General features: G+C 39.3%; 1 protein-coding gene across 6 annotated transcripts in view; it reads left to right on the top strand.

Moving 5' to 3' along the window:
- Window positions 1-15,643, top strand: part of ZFC3H1 (zinc finger C3H1-type containing) — a 42,463-nt gene extending 26,820 nt beyond the window's left edge. For 3 of the 6 annotated variants that reach the window (XM_030478272.1, XM_030478270.1, XM_030478271.1), the window contains exons 21-35: window positions 990-1,173; window positions 2,939-3,125; window positions 3,582-3,773; window positions 5,713-5,950; window positions 7,111-7,216; window positions 7,297-7,495; window positions 7,948-8,042; window positions 9,036-9,146; window positions 9,493-9,597; window positions 9,690-9,855; window positions 10,603-10,703; window positions 11,873-11,974; window positions 12,554-12,593; window positions 14,609-14,671; window positions 14,797-15,643. In XM_030478272.1, the coding sequence (XP_030334132.1) occupies window positions 990-1,173; window positions 2,939-3,125; window positions 3,582-3,773; window positions 5,713-5,950; window positions 7,111-7,216; window positions 7,297-7,495; window positions 7,948-8,042; window positions 9,036-9,146; window positions 9,493-9,597; window positions 9,690-9,855; window positions 10,603-10,703; window positions 11,873-11,974; window positions 12,554-12,593; window positions 14,609-14,671; window positions 14,797-14,934 (2,027 nt within the window). In that variant the 3' untranslated portion in view covers window positions 14,935-15,643. Of the gene's footprint in view, window positions 1-989; window positions 1,174-2,938; window positions 3,126-3,581; window positions 3,774-5,712; window positions 5,951-7,110; window positions 7,248-7,296; window positions 7,496-7,947; window positions 8,043-8,887; window positions 8,900-9,035; window positions 9,147-9,492; window positions 9,598-9,689; window positions 9,856-10,602; window positions 10,704-11,872; window positions 11,975-12,553; window positions 12,594-14,608; window positions 14,672-14,796 lie in introns of those variants that run through there. The other 3 variants (XM_030478274.1, XM_030478273.1, XM_030478275.1) reach the window with 3 other exon arrangements.
- The last annotated feature ends 3,994 nt before the right edge of the window (window positions 15,644-19,637 follow it).

The raw sequence follows: 19,637 nt of genomic DNA, 5'->3' as shown, positions 1-19,637 counted from the left end.
CAGAGGAGGGCCACGAGGATGATAAGAGGGCTGGAGCACCTCTCATATGAAGACAGGCTGAGAAAGTTAGGGCTGTTCAGCCTGGAGAAGAGAAGGCTGCGTGGAGACCTCATAGCAGCCTTCCAGTATCTGAAGGGGGCCTATAAGGATGGTGGGGAGGGACTCTTCCTTAGGGACTATAGTGGTAGGACAACGGCTAACGGGTTCAAACTTAAACAGGGGAAATTTAGATTAACTATAAGGAAGAAGTTCTTTAATGTGAGGGTGGTGAGGCACTGGAATGGGTTGCCCAAGGAAGTTGTGAATGCTCCATCCCTGGCAGTGTTCAAGGCCATGTTGGACAGAGCCTTGGGCCACATGGTTTAGTGCGAGGTGTCTCTGCCCATGGCACGGGGGTTGGAACTAGATGAAACTAGGTGCTTTCCAACCCAAACCATTCTATGATTCTATGATTATTTTTTTACTCCCAGAACTACAAGTAGTAAAAGTTCATATGTCTGGTGTCAAATTTGTACAGAGTTAGTATTTGGTGTTGAGGTCAGGAGTTAAAAAAAAGCTGCTGTTAACTGGCATTTAAGACTTAGAAGCTTGCTGGAGCATCAGTAACCAGCCAGTGTTTCACATGTAACTCATGCAAGCGGGAGCTTTAGGATTTGTTAGCAAATCCTGCAAAAAGGTTTTTTAGAAACTCAGAACTGAGACGAATTTTTCTTTGTCAGTTGTGTCTATTTGCTAATGCTGCCTAATGAACTGTCTTAATTGGTGTCTGTTGATTGAGGCAGCCTTTTACCACTAAGCATTTCTTGCGTTTGCGTTTGAGATAAAACCAGTTGTCTAAAGACTGTGCAGTTCTAAGATTTAAAGGATGTCAACCATATTTTGCTCTGGTCAATGGCTATACTTGAAATACATAAATGCCACCCCTTGTGTGAATTGTAATTGTACAGGTCACTTCTGTTTTGAAAAGAAATATGTTTTATTACTTGCAGCCCAGCCCACAGAAAATAAAAAAGAAGTTCCAGCTCTTGATACCGTGGTGACTCCAGATGATGTCCGGTATTTTACAAGTGAGACTGATGACATTTCCAACCTGGAGGCAAGTGTCCAGGAAAACCCCAGTGATGTACAGCTTTGGATTAAGCTTGCGTACAAATACTTGAATCAAAATGACGGGTAAGTCTGCTACATTTTGGATTTGATTTTGTGCTTTCATGCTGCTACGATTGTTTCCTTTCTGTTCTTAAAGAGCTTTCTTCAACAATGCTACAAATTTATTACTTAAAAGCAGATTAAAAAATAGATTAGATTTCCTACTGTATGCAGTGTAGTATGTGAGTAATAAATTACCCTGATGCTTTATCTTTAGGTAGGTTGTGATTCAGAACGGAAGTTGATGGAAAGTAGTGTGGGAGAAATAATAGTTTGTGTTTGAAAAGTGCACAGTCTAATGTATTCCCAAGATTACAGTGGAATGTTGTACTTCCAGTGATAAAGTAGTGGGCTAATAAACTGAAATCAGTTTCTCCTTGACAGAGTGAATGGTTGGAATAACGCTTGAAATTAATTTAATCAGAAAGCTTTCTTATATGAATAGTTCTGCTATATGGTTTTTATCCATGTAGAAATGTTCCAGTTGAGCACTCAGTTTCATATTTTATGTTTTTTTAACTTTTGAAGAAACTTAAGTTTCTTCAGTCTCTGTTCCTTTAAATTATTCTCTAAGATACCATGTTTTTATTGGCAAGCAGATCATTTCAGTAGGAATTCTGTCATGAGGGTTTCATTCTAGAGATGAACTCTGATTTTAATAGTGTGGTACTAGCTTAAGCGGCTGCAGCAGGGGGTAAGGGAGTGGAGAGGATCAGCTCTCTTTTTAAAAGCCTTGTGTAAACTGTGAATAGTGAAAAATGTCGCAAAATACCAGTGTAGCTGTATCAACAGCTGCCTGAACACTAGAAGGGATAGAACTGGAAAGGCCAGTACTCAAAAGAGAATACTACTAAGCAAGTGGCAGGGTGAGAAGAGCACACTTTCTAAAAAAAAAAAAAAGGAACAGAGAAAACCTGCTGGAAAACAGTGCATCCTTTTCTTAAAACAGCTACCTCCCCTATTCCGCCTGCTCCTCCCCAGTACTCTGAAGAAACGGAGTTGTTCAGTAGGTGGCAGTGGTGATAGAAGAGGTTGGGAAGGCTTCAGGCTTATACGTGGTTAACTGTTAGTTTTATTTTGGGACATGTTCTTCTTCTCATAAGTGTCTATGCAAAGTAATTTCTAAGGATGTTTTCAGAATAAATGTGACCCAAGAAGCTTTCTGCAGTTTTATGGAAGTTTGTTTATGAACTAAAGCTCAGCTCTCTGGTTTGCAATATTGTCAGTTATTTGAGTTTATCTTTTATTACTTCGTTGATATCATCTCATGATACATATCTCAGTAAAATCTCCTTTTATAATGGTTTAGAGGCAGCAAAAACCTGCATGACATGCATAGAAACATGGAATAAAGTCTTATATTTGACTGTAGAAAGTAAATTAAATACATAACAAAAATGTTCCAACTTACTATACTAAGCATTTGAAATTTCTACTTAAGTTTTCAAGTCTGTATGATGTAAATGCCTCTATATGATTGCAGCTTGAGACTTCTGCTTACAGGTGAATCTTACCCATTTTCAATTAAATTGGACTTTTATTTGAATTGGCACTCTTTTCCTAGAAAAGTTATTTTTCCATGCCCTATGATAACTGCACCTAATAATAATCTTTGAAGAATGAAAACTCAATGAAACTTTGAAACTTTCGTAGTAAAGGACAGCACATGCTAAAAAAAACCCCAAACTGTGTGACACTTCCATTCTAATAATAGGCATCCATTTTCATATTTGATATTGTGTAAGTCATAATGCTAACATAGTTGATGTGGGGGTTTTAATTTTTACAGCTCATCGTCTGAGTGTTTAGATTCTGCTTTAAATGTTTTGGCTCGGGCCCTTGAGAACAACAAAGAAAATGCTGAAATTTGGTGTCATTACCTCAGACTCTTCTCAAAAAGAGGAACCAAGGAGGAGGTACAGGAAATGTGTGAAACAGCGGTGGGATATGCTCCCTCTTACCAACTCTGGTGGACAGTAAGTGAAGAAAAAGTGTATGTGAAATGCTCATTAAGTGTGCATTTTTTACTGCAGAAACCCAGTACATATGACAGGGAAATTGTGAAAGGAAGAACACTATAGCTTTTTGAAAACTCAAAAGTTGCTCAAAAAATGAAGCAATTCAAAGTTCTGTTTGCAAGATACTTGTAGAAATTATCACTTTTCCTCAGGTAATAAAAGTTATTTTAAATCAAGATGTTGCATTTCTTATTTTTTTGTTATTTAAGCTTGCAAAATTATTTAAATATTTGGTCATTAATATTAAAAAAATGTTTTTTGAGGTTTAATGTGAAAATTTGCTGTGAGAGAGGGAAATACAGTTCATGAGGTGGTAAAAGACATCATCCAAAGTTTGTGATTTATGTAATTTTAAACTTTAACCGAGAAGCTTTACTAGTATTCTGATTATTAATATGAATTACCTCTCTCTAGTTTTTGAGTTTGGAAAATTCCTTTGATGGAAAAGACTACGTATGTGGGAGGATACTACGGTTCCTAATGGAAGTGACAGGGGGAGAAGAAAATCGAAATCTCATCTCCTTTCAGCTGCTGGAGACTCTCTTGTACAGGGTTCACTTAAGCCTATTTATGGGAAGACATCAGAATGCTCTTGCTCTGCTGCAGGTAACTTCCAGGTTCCCACCCCAGGAATTGTCTTCATACCTTCAACTTGATAATGCTGGTGACTGTGATAGTGTCTACTTTAGAAGGAACTATTCCTTCCTTTATTTGCTGAAGGAATTCTCCTAGAGACTTCTCTTGTGAGAGATGATGCCATTCAAAAATGTGGATTATACCTTTGGGGTTTTTGTTACCTATTTTGCTTTGCTTTGTAGCTAATAGTCTAGACCACTATGTTTTGAAATAATTCCCAGGGAATTGCTTTACTACTTGATTTCTGGTAAGCTGTAGAACAGTTTTCTGCAGTGAAGTGCCTGTGACTAATGTATTGCCTCAAGTACTCAAATATTTATTGCTGCAGAGATTACTAAACCAGTAGTTCTTGGGAAAGAGCATAGTATGCTGCTACCTAAAAGCATTGCCCAGCTCAGTCACGGAGTTATCTTGGGCTTTTATTGTGACTGTAGAAAGAATTTAGGTCACTGTTACTGTTCTGTAGACAAAGTGGTGGATGAAGGTGAGAAATGGAGTGCTGACATAAGCCCCTACTAAAGGTGGGAGCTTCTGTAGTGTCAGTTGCAAGTGGGTTCATTCCTACCAGCAGATGGCACGCGTGGCTTGCTACACCCTGAAATGTTCTCAGTTCTGTGGTTTAAGGCTGTAATGCTTTAGGTTTTTTCATCGCTGTAGTTTAAATAGGGAAGTGTAATGCTGTGTTGACTTTCTCCAAAAGGTATTCTGAACACAGCAGTCCTTACAAATGTAACTCTGAGTGTTTGAATGAACAAAAAGAGCAAAGAGAAAAAACTCAGTTTATGTCAAATTGACATGGAAATCCAGCATATATGGGAGAATAACATGTTGGTTTTCCTTACCTTTCCCAAAAGCATTATCAAAACCACAAATACATACTTTTATATTCATTTGAAATGTGTTGTTGAAAAGAATATCTTGGGGAAAGACTGTTTAACCATAATTAAGGGAAGATAATTTCAAAGTAAATGCTACTTCAGTGTAAGTAGCAGTGTGTCTCTGAAAACTTGAAAGCAAATTCCTGAAGTAAATATTTGGAAAGCTGAATGAGTGAAATGTTTTTGAAACTTCAGTTTTTGTCCATTGCAGGACAAGTGTCCTGCTGAATTTTGCTTATATTTGCATGTACATTCATTCCTGTGAAAGTGCATTCTTTGATTGTACTGCATTTATCCAGAAAAATGTTGACGCATTACTAGCCATGAGATTCTGTTCTGTTTTAGGAACAACTGTGTTTAGACTTTAGTCTAATTGCATGCTCTAATGATTTTATTTGGGATCTGCCAGCTTAACTAGCCTGTATTCTAGTTTTGCCTGTGACTGGTAGGAAAATCTGAAGCAGTATCCTTGTTCTCAGTAATGTTTCCAACACTTCTTTTAAACAGTATGTCTAGAGATGGCAGTGCTTTCAGTAGACTTGGACAGCTGTAGCTTAGTGGCTGAATAACTAGAACTTATTAAAAAAACCCCCCAAACAAACAAAAACCAAAACCCAACAAACAAACAAAAAAACCCTCCACAAAACGCAGTAGGATATAGCAAGCTCAATCCAACTTGTAGGTGCATTCTCTACAGCTAATTACTTCTATGCAACTGGAAGTAATTGTCCAAGAATTAAGCAGAAAAATGGAGTACATGTTGGGAGATGCATGTTTTCAAAGTCTATCTCTGTTTATTTTTCCAAATAAGTCTTCTACCGTTTTTCTGAACCCCTTATTAGAAATTACGTATGTGATTTGAATACAGTCACACATTCACATAAGCCAAATATCATGATCGATGCAAAGAATTCCTGTCTTTTCTGTGGAAGAGATTTGAGAATATTAGAACTTAATCTTCCTGTTTCTTATTCTTAGATCTTAAAGATTTTTATGGCTGAAATATAATGTATTTCTTTTAACCTTTACAGAATGCTTTAAAATCAGCAAATGAAAAGATAGTATCAGAACATCTTACTGTAAGTGACCGTTGTTTGGCTTGGCTGGCTTACATACATCTAACTGAATTTGGCATTCTTCCAGTCAAGTTCTATGATCCAGCTAATGTCAGTCCTTCAAGGATCATGCAAAAAGAGCCATTTTTAATGCCATGGCAAACAGTTCAAGATGTGAAGACTGATCCTGATACGCTGTTAGCTATGTTTGAAGGTAAGAGTAAGGAGGTAAACTATTTAATACATTACTCACTTGTAAATCAAGAAATATTATCCAACTTTTGGAATTTCAAGGCAGTGCAATGTTGCTGATGACTGTGTTAAGCCATTGGGATATTAATCCAGTGGACATTTGATTTGATCGGAGTAGTGAGGACAGTCTATGTTCTTGAGTGTTTAACACACACATGCAAGCACACTCACTTTTTGAGTTTTTTATCTATGGGTCAAAGCCATAGCTTTTTCTCTGAACTATGATATTCTGTCAAGATAAAGACTAGTGGCTTGTGGCTGACTTGGATCATTTTCCTGGGCTTATGCAGGCATTAAGCTGAGCTTCTGTTGTTCTTCTCTTACCTTCTCTCCCCTCAATGGAATATGTTTATTGGAAAGTTACTTTCCTGGAAGATAAGTGTGTTTCCTTAGAAGAGGCAGAGCAGTGCATGTGTTTGTCTTCACTTTAAGTAAACCAAGTAATTTTTTTTCAAGATGTAAAATAAAGATACTAGAAGAAACTGAATTCTTGACTTGTGGTGCTGCCAGAGGTAGACTTTATAATAGCATTGTATAAATGTCAGTACTTAATGTGTTAGCCAGCAGGAGTGTTGAATTGCCACAGAGAATGTATCGATGCTACAGGTGGTAATGCAGTGTGGAAATACTTAAGGATCAATTGAGTAGCCCAACTGTGGAAGTGAAGGCAGTCTAGCCATGATAACAGGGTGTTCATTGTTGGGTAACTTCTTATGCTGAGAAGAAAAATAATATCCTGTAGTAGCTTTTTTTCCTCAATCAAATGGCTGCTATCAGCAGCCATGCCAGAAATCCTGGAATGAAGTTTTAAATATGGGGATACACTGCTATCTGTAATGTGGCTTTAACATTTCATTGGTAGGATGTTTTCTGCTTTTTAAATGAACAAGGAATGAACCTTCTGAGAGGCTTTTGTCTTTGCGCTGTGGTGATAGGTGTTAAAGCTTTCCCAGAGATGGTAATCTTCCTCTTTTTTAAGCATTTGCAAAAGCAGCATTCTTGCAGATATCTTTCCACACTTTTTTTCATTATGTTAAATGAGAGGTTTTATTATGTGAAGGCTTCAAATAACTTTGACATTGCTTGAGGTCTAACACTTGATTTTATACTTCTGTTTTGAAGATGCGGTCAAAGCGTGTACTGATGAAAGCCTTGAGGCTGATGAAAGAATACCTATCTGCTTTCCTCTCTACAGAAACATGCTAGCTTTGCTGAAACTTCTGGAAAGGTAGGTTTTTTCAAGACTTTTTTTAATTGGAGTACTCAACTCTGCTTTTTTGAAAACTTAACCTTTACTTTTCTTTAAAGGTGGGAGTCTGCTGCACAACTTTGTAGATCTTTATTGGAGATCTGCCCTAACAACTGTCAGCTCTTGGGGAGTTTGGTCACCTTGTATTTGCAGATGGAGCAGAGTGACAATGCCTACAATGTGTGGATTGGAGCTTTTGAGAGGAATCCTCAGAATGCAGAAGTCTTTTTTCAGTTGTGTAAATTCCTTGTTTCACAGGTAATGCTCCACTCCAAAACTCATTTTGTTGGTCTACCAGCTTTATAAAGTTTGGGGTTTTGATTACTCCTCACAATACTTTTGTAATGTCTAGTATTCCTTTATAAAGATAGGAAAAATGGAGTTGACAAGATTAGAGACATGATTAAAGATAGTCAAAGGAATTACATGAAATCATAAAGTTATAGCTCAGATTGTTCTAATCAGTGTTAATATGCTTATTAAGAATAATTTATACTCACTGTAAGCCCTGTAATACGTTTTTAGCTTTTTTCTGCTATCTGCTGACTCACCCAGTTACACTTGATTCTTGAGAGAATGAGGACAATGGAGCATTGCAGAGATAGACACACCACTTGTTTGTTTATTGTGCTTAAATTGTTCTTGTCATTTTCAGGTTGATGTCTGATTTTCATTTTCTTTCATTTTTAAAAAATAAAACCCCAAAACAGGAAAGGTCAAGCAGTATTCTGCCACTGTTGCAAGATTTTCTGGCAGCTTTCGTTGAGAATACATGCCAACAGCATGGTCCTATGGATCTCTTAAGGTACATTTAGAATGTTTTTTCTATTTAAATGTCAGTAATATTGGCATGTCTTGAAAAACAAGACAGTCTAGAACTTCTAAATATCTCTATTTTTAGCTTGTCATGTTTTGCTAAAACTTCAGTGAATTATGATTTGGTAGTCTATAACGTTTATATACTTGTTGTTTGTGTGTATATGCTGAATTGTAAAAGCACAAGCATTTAAAGATGAAACAGCCAGCAAGTCTGAAGTCTCGATTTGGGCAATAAAAATCATTCATGTATGCCAAAATTGTTTTTTTGGGAGGTTTGTTCCCCCTCTCCAAGCTAGGAGTCTAAAATTGCATACTTAAAATGTTAGATTTAGACAGTTGCAAAAGACCTCAATCCAGAGGTCCAGCATGTTGTTAATGAGCAGATTATTATTGCTGCAAAGACTCAGGTTCATATCTGGCCTTCTGAATTTCCACTTGAGTTTTAGCACTTCGTTGTGAGACTTACTGAAGTTTTGAGATATGCAAGTTTCCTATAGTCAAAATAAATGCTTCTGAAGTCCTTCAAAGGAAGACCTTCTGTGCTAAAGCTTATGCAGATGAAGCTTCGAAATGTTTTTATCTCTAAGTCAGGTGTTAGATTTTATTCCTGCTTACATTTGTTTACATTAAACTTGGTAGTGGCAATGCAGCTTAGCGGACTGTGTAGATGATTGTACCTTACTTGATGTATTTTATGTGGAGAGAGGAAAGTGTGAGATATAAACTGACATTTAATTTTGTACATAGTGAGGGTGTACATGCTTTCTGTATTTCTGTGTAACACTTTCTGTATAAGTTGTATCTGGATAGAGCTAAACTAAAATCTAGGAGAAATGCATCTTTTTTTAATATGTCCCATGAACTGGGCATATTAAATGTCCAGTTCATGGGACATAGTTTAGGAACTAAATGTTGCATCCACATAGGACTCTTCATGTAGAGAAATATTCTCATTTAATATTACTCTTTTCTTTTGTAGATATCTCTTGAATTTTCCAATGCCAGTTGAATTTACATCACCTGTCTATAAAGAAGATCTTACAGATGATGTTGTGAACCAGCAAATCCCATATCTATGGCAGATCTACTGGTGAGGCTTTCTGAAGTATTTCTGAGAAACAGCTATTGGGTCTGAGTAAATTTCATTTTCAAAAGCAGAACATTTGTTATTTGCATAAGGGTATATCACTTTGGGTTCTTTCAATAAATGATCTGCCAGTCCTTAGAGAACCTACCTGCCTGCTGCACAATAGAGACAATTTTATGAAGCTGTAAATTGCATATTAACTTAAATTCTCCACTTGAGAAATCCTCCAGAAATTCTTCCCTCTGGGAACAGTAATTTGGTGTTCATCTCACATGATCATCTTGCATCTTAATATATAAGAACATGCATTGTTTGACATGCAACTCTTTTTAACTTTTAATATAAACAGTTTGTGCCAATCTCTTCATGCAAGTTTTGGTGAAGCAATGGATGCGTATGAAGCAGCTCTGGGGGCAGTGATGCAGCAGGAAACTGTTCAGAACATCTGGCTGGAGTAAGTTCTTAATGAAGGAAAGTAAATCAATCTCAAAGCTATTAAGTGAAGGCTACCAGAACCATCTTTTTTTTCTTATTTTTTTCTTCCAGTTACCTTGTTTTTGTCAATAGCAAAGTTGTTGGATCCAACAACAAAGTTCAAGATTTCAAGCTTTTTACTGACCTAGTGAACAGATGTCTGGTTACAGTCCCCACACGATACCCAATTCCTTTTAGTACTGCTGATTATTGGACCAATTATGAGTTTCATAATAAGGTAAAAATGTGTCTGTGGACAGCTTTAATTAAACAGACTGACCTTTTAACAGGTACCTCTAATTTGTTTGTTCAAATACAGCACTAGTAGTATACGAATACTGAGAGCTAGGAATTGGTAGAAAAAGAAATGAGTATATGAGGACAGTAGTGTTCTGAGAAGAAGGGTATCTAGCAGTGGTAGATTTTGAATTAAGGGTGTGTAAGGCAAAGAGAAACTTTATTATGGCATGTTTTAATATTGTGAATACAGCTGTTAATGACAAACTATTCTTTCCTAGAGAATAGGCAGAATGTGTAAGGGAGGGAAGAGATGGTTGAGCAAGAGTGGTCTGCAGAGCTGTAACTCTGGCAGATGGAAACAGTATTTAAGCTGTCAGTTTCGATCATAGAAATTACAGTGGTTGAGAAACAGAAGAAAAAAAGTCGAAGTAGGTTGAACACTTAAACTGAATAAAGCTTACAGAAATTCTGGGTCCTGTTTTGCTAACATCCAGTGCATTTCTCTTTATTCACAATATGCAGGCTAGAAGGGCTAAAATATGTGGTGTTAGCAACTTGACACTAACTTTTTATTACACAAAATGATTTCCCTACCCTTGAGGGATAAGGTTTGTAGATGAAAAGGTTTGTAGCTCACTCTAGTTGTAATGTTCATAGTTTCTCGTTCATAGTTTTTCATTCCATTTTTCTAAGCAAAATCAGACAGCTATAAAGTAGATTAATGTTCGTAATTCAAATTCTACAGGTAATTCTTTTTTATTTGAGCTGCATTCCAAAATCTGAACATTCCAAAACCTTGGAACGGTTTTGTTCTACCATGCCTGCTAATCCTGGACTTGCACTGAGGTATGTAAAAATATTTGTAATCAAGACATGAAGCTGGTTAGCATAACTACTGTTTTGTGCAAGACATGCATGGCTTGCTTTCTACTACAAAAACAAAACACTTCCTCTCTTATTACATGTTGCTTGAGGCATAGTGTGTCTTCTGAAATCATCTCAATCTTTCTTGTATTTGACAGGGTTCTGTTCTATTTACAGAAAGATTGTAATTATACAGAATTAGCTCTGCATTGCACATGATGAGTGCAAGTGGTCAAAAATTCCAGTGTGTACAGAAATGTCAGATATATTTTAAAATCTTGTAGGTACTTAATGAAACATATAGTTCCAGCATAGAACAAGTAAAGCTGGATACACCAGTGAATAACAGTGCTACTACCTTAATGCTTAACTTGACCTTTATTTAGCAAAGGTAAACCATTCTTAATTTTGAAAAAAGTCTTATGGGAAACAAAACCAATTAATGTATTGAGCATCACACCAATTCTGACTTGAGCAGGATTTTGAAATGTACTCTTCTGGATTAGCGAGTCCATGTTTTACTGCATTCAGCTGCAGTGAGCTCATGAACATTTGATGAATAGTCTTGAAAAGTCCCCAAACGCTTCCTGTTTGTCATCAACAGTGACCCCAAAGAATTCAAAGCAAGACTCAAAATAAGCGTGTGTGGTTGGGGGCATGGGGAGAATGACATGCCTGCTTTTGGCACACGAAGTTGAATGGCTGCATTTTAAACCAAGTTGCGATTCTGTCTAGATGGAACTTGCAGCTTCCTTAGACAGTGTTGATACTACCTGAAATGGGTGAGCGGAACTGACTGAAGAGTATCTCCTAGCCACATGACTCTCAAAAACTAATTAGTCGCCTTTCAAATACACACTTACCTTTTGCATGCTAAAAATGGATCTTGTAATGTGCCAACATCACGTTTTCTCTCTGATTTCACACTTCTTGGTTATTCTCTGATAGCGTATCAACTTTTTTGGTTTTCTGTTGTTCTGAGAGCATGTTCAGTCAGTGCTGTATATGGTGGCTTGAGTTTATTTTACTATTTGCAGCTCTTAGCTCAGATTAGGTATAATGCATTTTGTGTAATGTGTTTGTAGCTTTGGGTTGCTTTTCTGTTCCCAGTGATTAGAGCAGTGTTCCTTTCTCATGAATGCCTTTTACAGACTGCTTCTGCAATACTGGGAGGAGAGCAATGTTCAAATTCTGAAACTGCAAGCCAAGATGTTTACATATAATATCCCAACATGCCTGGCCATCTGGAAAATGTAATGCAACAGTCATACATCTGTTTTCGTAGATATTGCTTTTGTTTATAAGGTTTACATCACAAAGGTAAATCTGAAATGTCCTTCCAGTTGGGCTTGTACTGGAAGTCTCTCTTTCATTAGCTTATTATTTAAACAGTAACTGTTACAACAGACAGAGGTACCGTCACTTCTTTAAAGTGAGGACTGGAATCTCCCTCTTGGGGAAGCTTATGTGAATGGATATTATGCAGATAAATATGAATGATGTATTTACAAGTTGCGTTTTTAATTCAATTATTGACTTCTGTCTCCCCCTCTCTACCCCCCCTTTATATATCACAATAGCAGTAATCTCCATTATCCAGTGATGCTGAACTGATCTTTTTCTTCAGTGTTTGTTCATAATGGGGGAACCACTGAAATGTCTTGCTCATGTAAGGTTGTTTTTAAAAAAATGGCTTTTTTTATCTCTTCACTGTAGATTAACATCATTTCTTCTCAAGGAATTTTTAATTCCATTCCACAGTCAGTATTCTGCCACTAATGGTGTTTAAAATGATTCAAGAATAAATATTTTCATATATTTCTTTTCCTCAGAGCCATTGCTGCGGAATGCTTTCTAATGGGACAGAGAGAAGTAAGTCAACACAGCTTACTAAAATGAGTAATTAGAAAATTCTGTAAATCTTTTCATACCTTGGCTTTATCTAAAGCAATGGTCAGCTCTTAAACCCAAGATTTCTGAATAGTTGAAATCCTCTGTACAAACAGGGAAGCATTTGCCTCACGTGTGAGAAGTGTCTTTGGCAATCAAGGTAGAATGGATTAAATCATGAGTACTTGTGCAACCTGGACTTGTTATGCTGCAAGATGCTAATGGCTACCTTTACAAGTAGTTGGAAGTGCGGGTCTGCTAAGCCAAAGTATGTAAAGAGTTTGAGTATTTCCTAGCCCCACCAAAGACACCAGTTCTTTCTCTTTAAAAATAACATGTTTACTCATTTGTACTTTGGGGAGGGAAATATTTTTATCACTGTATACAAATACAAGAGGTTTTTGGCACAGCAAGTGAATCACTTTTCAGTTCAGACAGAATGGATCTTCCAGGTATCGTTGCTGTCACCTTCAGAATACTCCTCTGCTTGTGGAAAGTGTGTTTGGGGGATCATGAAGCCCTGGGTTTGTGACTCACCACCTGCTGGTGGTGCTTGTGCTACTTCTCTGCTGTATCTTGTTTTGTCATCCATATAGCAGCTGATTCTCAGCATCCTTTGCTGTCAGTAGTCTTTCTTTTGAAACAGTATTGAAACTTTAACTGACCTATAATGGGTAGCATGGCTATTGTTGGATTCACATATGAAATCTTTTCTTTCCTTTTTTACTGTCCTCTAGAATGTTTAAAAAGAACATCCTCCAAGCAGACAGTTACTTGGTTTGTAAGATCAAATAGTTCAGAGTCAGGAGATGCCAAAGGCATGGTTGCCTACGCAACCTTAATTCTGTCTCAGTGTTGATGGTTTGGTGTAATCTGTAATTAGTCACAGATCCCTGCTTCAGTCATTGTATTAGATGGACTTCATTTTAAGGCACAGCCTTTTAGTCACCAGTGAGGCTGATGACTTAAAAGATCTCTGCTTTAGTTAGCAAGTTAGAAAAATGTTTTTCGTATGAATCAGAGGGTCCTTAAAGCAAAGGAACTAATTGGAATGAAGGCATATGTAAAACACCGTAGCTGGATTACACCCGGAAGAAATCTTGAGCTTTTCTTCTGCCACCACCTGACTGTACGGTGTGGAGTTAAATCACTTAAGTAGGTGCACACAGTAAAGTTTGGGTTTTGGAGGAGGGGGCCAGGCCTTTAGTTTGGGGTGTAGTGAGCACTGTCAATTGCTTATACAAATCAGTGACTGTTCCACTTAACTGGATTTTCTAGTAAACAGCTAGGATATTGAATTGTGATTCAGATTCTGGATTTCCTGTTCCTGGAGAACCCATAATTTGTTCTCTTCAGGGGTCATGTAAAGGTTTGCTAAAAGGATTATAAAAATGGGTATTAGTATTTAAAATGGCAACAAATACCTCCCCTGATGACTTTCTGATTCAAGTTGGTACTTCAGTACCAGTAGTTGAAGGAGACTTGAGTAGATACTTGCATTAAACATTTTGGTCCTCTGTTTCCACTCATAAAACGGTAAAATCGTTTTTTCTTTTTAGAGAGTTGCAAAGAAGCACACGGACTGTGAAAGCACAGCTAGATAGATGCTGAAGGAAAAAAAGCCTATGAAACAGTTATTTTCATTGCAGGGTTGGCATGGTATGCAGTAAGCAAGACCTTGAGACTACCTATTGAGCGGTGAAAGAGAAATAATAAGCTGCTTCATTTCCTGAGTGTGTTCCATCCTGTGCAATGAATGAGGCAAGAATCTTGTGAAGAAAACTAGTGTGTCCTCATGTAATTAATCATGTGCATACAAGGGTCAGAATTAAGGTCAGACATAAACTTGCCTTTGCTTCTAGTAGCAATTTAACAGTTTGAAAATTTTTTTAAAAACAGATTTTAAACATTGTTTGCAAGAGATTTTTGTGCTTCAAATCACTCATTTTGAGTCCTTGAAACTGTGCTGACTTTTCATATTTGTTTTTATTTTACAGGTCCATCATTTATATCAGAGAGCCCTTCAGAAGTTACCTCTGTGTGCAACACTGTGGAAAGATGTAATGTTTTCTCCTTATGATTCAGTTTGAGGTTTCATATAAATTTTCTGCATATCCCATATCCATAGATGTGGTGATGCTCAAGCTCTGGCTAAATCTTATATCTGCTTCCCCATCTCTTACAGCAACTCTTGTTTGAAGCATCAGAAGGAGGTAAAACTGATAACCTGAGAAAACTAGTTTCCAAGTGCCAAGAGGTTGGAGTCAGCCTAGATGAGCTTTTAAATTTAAACACTTGCAGAACAGAAAGCAAGAATCACTGAACGCTGGGTACGGTCAGCCATAAGTCGTATTAAATGCCAAAATCAGTTGAATGATTCTCCAGGCTGATCCAGGCCTAAGATCTGTGTAAGGCAGATGAGTATTTCTGAGCATATCAAGTCTCCAGTCTGCTTTCCTTGAACCTGGAAACAATTAACGTGACCCTCCTCTGGAAAAATGAACTCCCTGTCTGGCCTTGCTTCTGGGCCCTGCCAGATTCTCATAACGTCATCTACGTAAGTATAGTTAATCAAAATGACAGACATTATTTTTTATGTTTTTATTTTCTCTCTTTTTTTGTTTTGCTATTCCTGATTCACTTGACACTCTCGCTGATGCCTGAGAGACCTGTGTTTGGGATTAATTTACTTGGCTGTGTTTACAGTAAAAAGCAAGTAGTCCATCTTGGGTTTTTTTCCTTTTTTAAACCTTTTTGAGACTTTTTCATTACAGGATTTAAAACAAAAGCAGCCACTCTTAAGGAAAGTGTAACTGCCGTGGCCACAAGTATGCTTCTTGCACTTGAAGGCTCTAAGACGGTTGCTTACTGCCCTTTTCTGCATTGGACTCACGGCAGAGACTATTAGACTTGAAGATTAAAGAAACTATGGCAAATGCCAGTGCATCAGAACCTAAGAGTGGTCAATTATGTGCAATTTTTGTAAAGAAATTTTAATTTATAATAAAGTTTAACAGTTTAAAGAAAGCTAATATTGATCTGTGTTGTATTGGTACTACCCTGTAGAATTACAGGTGGTTTTACAGAGAGGTTTTCAATACAGGCTGACATCTTAATAAATCTGTTGTCTTTTGTTATTCTGAGGTTGAGCTACCTATTGTGGATGTAGAATAACTACATCTCAGTAGGTGTCTTCCTCCTCTTGCCTCAGGCACACAGCTGTTTGTCCCACAACAACTATTCCAATCAATAATACCACTTCAGTAATGGAAAGTAGTTTACATTTTGTCCTTTTCACCTTTGATGAAATGAGACGTGATTTACGAAGTCACTACATGCACACTGCAGGGATCTACTGTCACTGAACCAGTGATGGGGCTGTTTACATCCAGTTGGCTTTCTACCTGTTTTTTCCATCTGTGCCAAATCATCTCAAAATGGGGTTGTACCATTTGCAGGGGTGATTTATGAAGATGCTGAACAAGTGGTCTTAATCTTTGAGATTGAGGTAAGGTGGTTTGTGATGTAGGACTTCCAGGACCTTTCAAAACCCTTCCTTTACCTGAAGTTACACATGAAACAGCTCTCTTAAAGGAGAGAAAAGTGGAAAATGCCGGTTTTCATTTGGAGGAACGGACGGTGATTCTGCACCTTAGGGCCTTTTAGACAACTCTTACTGTATAATTCATACTTTAAACAAAAAACAACTACCCACTTCCAGGGCCAGGATTTCATGCTAAACTACACAACCAGTGTCAGAAAATCCATTAATTCTTTATTGTAGTAGAGCGGTATCCTGATTTCATCAAACTTGTACAGCTCAGAATGAAAACATGCAGACCATAAAAGTGCAATATTTAATTTTTTCATTAAAAACCCATTAACTATGGTCAATGTCTTTTAAACTTTGGTGATAAACAGTTGACATTTTGCTGCAGTGTCGTGGTTTGAGCCCAGCTGGTAACTCAGAACCACACAGCCGCTCGCTCACTCCCCCCCCCCACTTCTTCCTCCCCCCGCTCCCGGAGGGATGGGGAGGAGAATGGGAAGAATGTAACTCCCACGGGTTGAGATAAGAGCAGTCCCGCAACTAAGGTATAACACAAAACCACTACTGCTACCACCAATGATAATAACGATTAGTGAAATAACAAGGGGAGAGGATACAATTGCTCACCACCCGCCGACCGATACCCAGCCCGACCCGAGCAGTGATCTGGGCCTCCTGGGTAACTCCCCCCGGTTTATATACTGGGCATGACGTGCTGTGGTATGGAATACCCCTTTGGCCAGTTTGGGTCAGGTGTCCTGTCTCTGCTTCCTCCCGGCTTCCCCTCCTCCCTGGCAAAGCATGAGACTGAGAAAGTCCTTGGTTGGAATAAACATTACTTAGCAACAACTAAAAACATCGGTGTTATCAGCGTTGTTCCCAGGCTGAAAGTTAAAAAACACAGCACTGCACCAGCTACTAAGAAGGAGAAAAATGACTGCTATAGCTGAACCCAGGACAGTATCCACCCCTTATTCCATACCATTCACGTCATGCTCAGATCCCACATCTCTCAGCACACCATCACCCCTGTCCCATATATACACATATATATACACCCACACCCACACACAGAGAAAAATATCGTTCCCTAGTCCATGGACCAATCCCTGTAAAATTGCTGAACTCATCCAGTCCATGATGTCAGGCTCCATCTCTTGTAATAGTCTTTCAGGGCAGGAGGGATGGTACATAGTGTTGGGTTGTTGCCTGCTGATGATACCGCCAAACTCGTCTGGTCACTGCTGAGCTTGTCTGGTTTCCTCAAAATTCATTCTTTGTTGAGGTGATGATCGGAGGGAAGTCAGGGTCAACGGCTGGTGACCTGAAGATATCTAGCTGGTGGGCTATAAAAGTGTTATAGAGCAGGCAACAGCGTACAATTGAGTTCATTGGCTGTTTTCCCCCAAAATCAAATCCCCTTGAGGTACACATCGGACTTCCCCATCTTCCCGCATTACCCACCAAGTATATCCAGGTCCCTGAGCAAAAGCAACCCCACGAGTGGGTTTGCCTTTACCTGAAGCAGGAATAACCCAGACTGTCTTCCCCAACAAATTCTTTATGTGCACCACAGGAACTTTATCCCCCTCTACAGTACGTAAAAGTTCTGATTGGGCTGGGCCAGCCCTGTTGGCAGATCCCCTACTGTTGACCAACCAGGTGGCTTTTGGTAAATGTGTATCCCAGTGTTTGAAAGTCCCACCACCCATTGCTCTCAGTGTAGTTTTTAACAGCCCATTGTACCGTTCGATTTTCCCAGAGGCTGGTGCATGGTAGGGGATGTGGTATACCCACTCAATGCCATGCTCTTTGGCCCAAGTGTCTATGAGGTTGTTCCGGAAATGAGTCCCATTGTCTGACTCAATTCTCTCTGGGGTGCCGTGTCACCACAAGACTTGTTTCTCAAGGCCCAGGATAGTGTTCCGGGCAGTGGCATGGGGCACAGCGTATGTTTCCAGCCAGCCGGTGGTTGCTTCCACCATGGTAAGCACATAGCGCTTGCCCTGGCGGGTTGGTGGGAGTGTGATATAGTCAATCTGCCAGGCCTCCCCATATTTGTACTTCAGCCATCGTCCTCCATACCAGAGAGGCTTTAACCGCTTGGCTTGCTTAATTGCAGCACATGTTTCACATTCGTGAATAACCTGGGCAATAGTGTCCATCGTTAAGTCCACCCCTCGATCACGAGCCCATCTATATGTTGCATCTCTGCCTTGATGGCCTGAGGTGTCCTGGGCCCACCGGGCTAAAAATAATTCACCCTTATGTTGCCAATCCAAGTCCATCTGAGCCACTTTAATCTTAGCAGCTTTATCCACTTGCTGGTTATTCTGGTGTTCCTCAGTGGCCCGACTCTTGGGTACATGAGCATCTACGTGGCGTACCTTCACCACCAGGTTCTGCACCCGAGCAGCGACATCTTGCTACAATGCAGCAGCCCAGATGGGTTTACTTCTGCGTTGCCAGTTGCTCTGCTTCCATTGCTGCAACCACCCCCACAGGGCATTTGCCACCATCCATGAGTCAGTATAGAGATAAAGTACTGGCCATTTTTTCTCGTTCAGCAATGTCCAAGGCCAGCTGGATGGCTTTCACCTCTGCAAATTGACTCGATTCACCCTCTCCCTCAGCAGTTTCTGCAACTTGTCGCAGGGGACTCCACACAGCTGCCTTCCATCTCCGATGCTTTCCCACAATACGGCAGGACCCATCAGTAAACAAGACATATTGCTTTTCACTCTCTGACAGTTCATTATATGGTGGGGCCTCTTCAGCACGCGTCACCTCCTCTTCTGGTGACATCCCAAAATCTTTGCCCTCTGGCCAGTCCATGATGACTTCTAGAATTCCTGGACGACTGGGATTTCCTATTCGAGCTCGTTGTGTAATTAGTGCGGCCCACTTACTCCATGTAGCATCAGTTGCATGATGTGTAGAGGAGACCCTGCCTTTGAACATCCAGCCCAGCACAGGCAACCGGGGTGCCAGGAGGAGCTGCGCTTCAGTTCCGATCACTTCTGAGGCAGCTCGAACCCCTTCATAGGCTGCCAGTATCTCTTTTTCAGTGGGAGTGTAGCTGGCCTCGGATCCTTTATATCCCCGACTCCAAAAGCCAAGGGGTCGACCTCGAGTCTCCCCTGGAGCTTTCTGCCAGAGGCTCCAGGTAGGACCATTCTCCCCAGCTGCGGTATAGAGCACATTTTTCACATCTGGCCCGGCCCGGACTGGTCCAAGGGCTACTGCATGAACTATTTCTCGTTTAATTTGTTCAAAGGCTTGTTGTTGCTCAGGGCCCCATTTGAAATCATTCTTCTTCCGGGTCACGTGGTAGAGAGGGCTTACAATCAGACTGTAATTTGGGATGTGCATTCTCCAGAACCCCACAACACCTAAGAAAGCTTGTGTTTCTTTCTTGTTAGTTGGTGGAGACATTGCTGTTATCTTGTTGATCACGTCTGTGAGGATCTGGCGGC

The sequence above is a fragment of the Strigops habroptila genome, chromosome 3, assembly GCF_004027225.2.
Source record: "Strigops habroptila isolate Jane chromosome 3, bStrHab1.2.pri, whole genome shotgun sequence".
Lineage (NCBI taxonomy): Eukaryota > Metazoa > Chordata > Aves > Psittaciformes > Psittacidae > Strigops > Strigops habroptila.
This window is presented reverse-complemented; position numbering and strand designations above follow the sequence as displayed.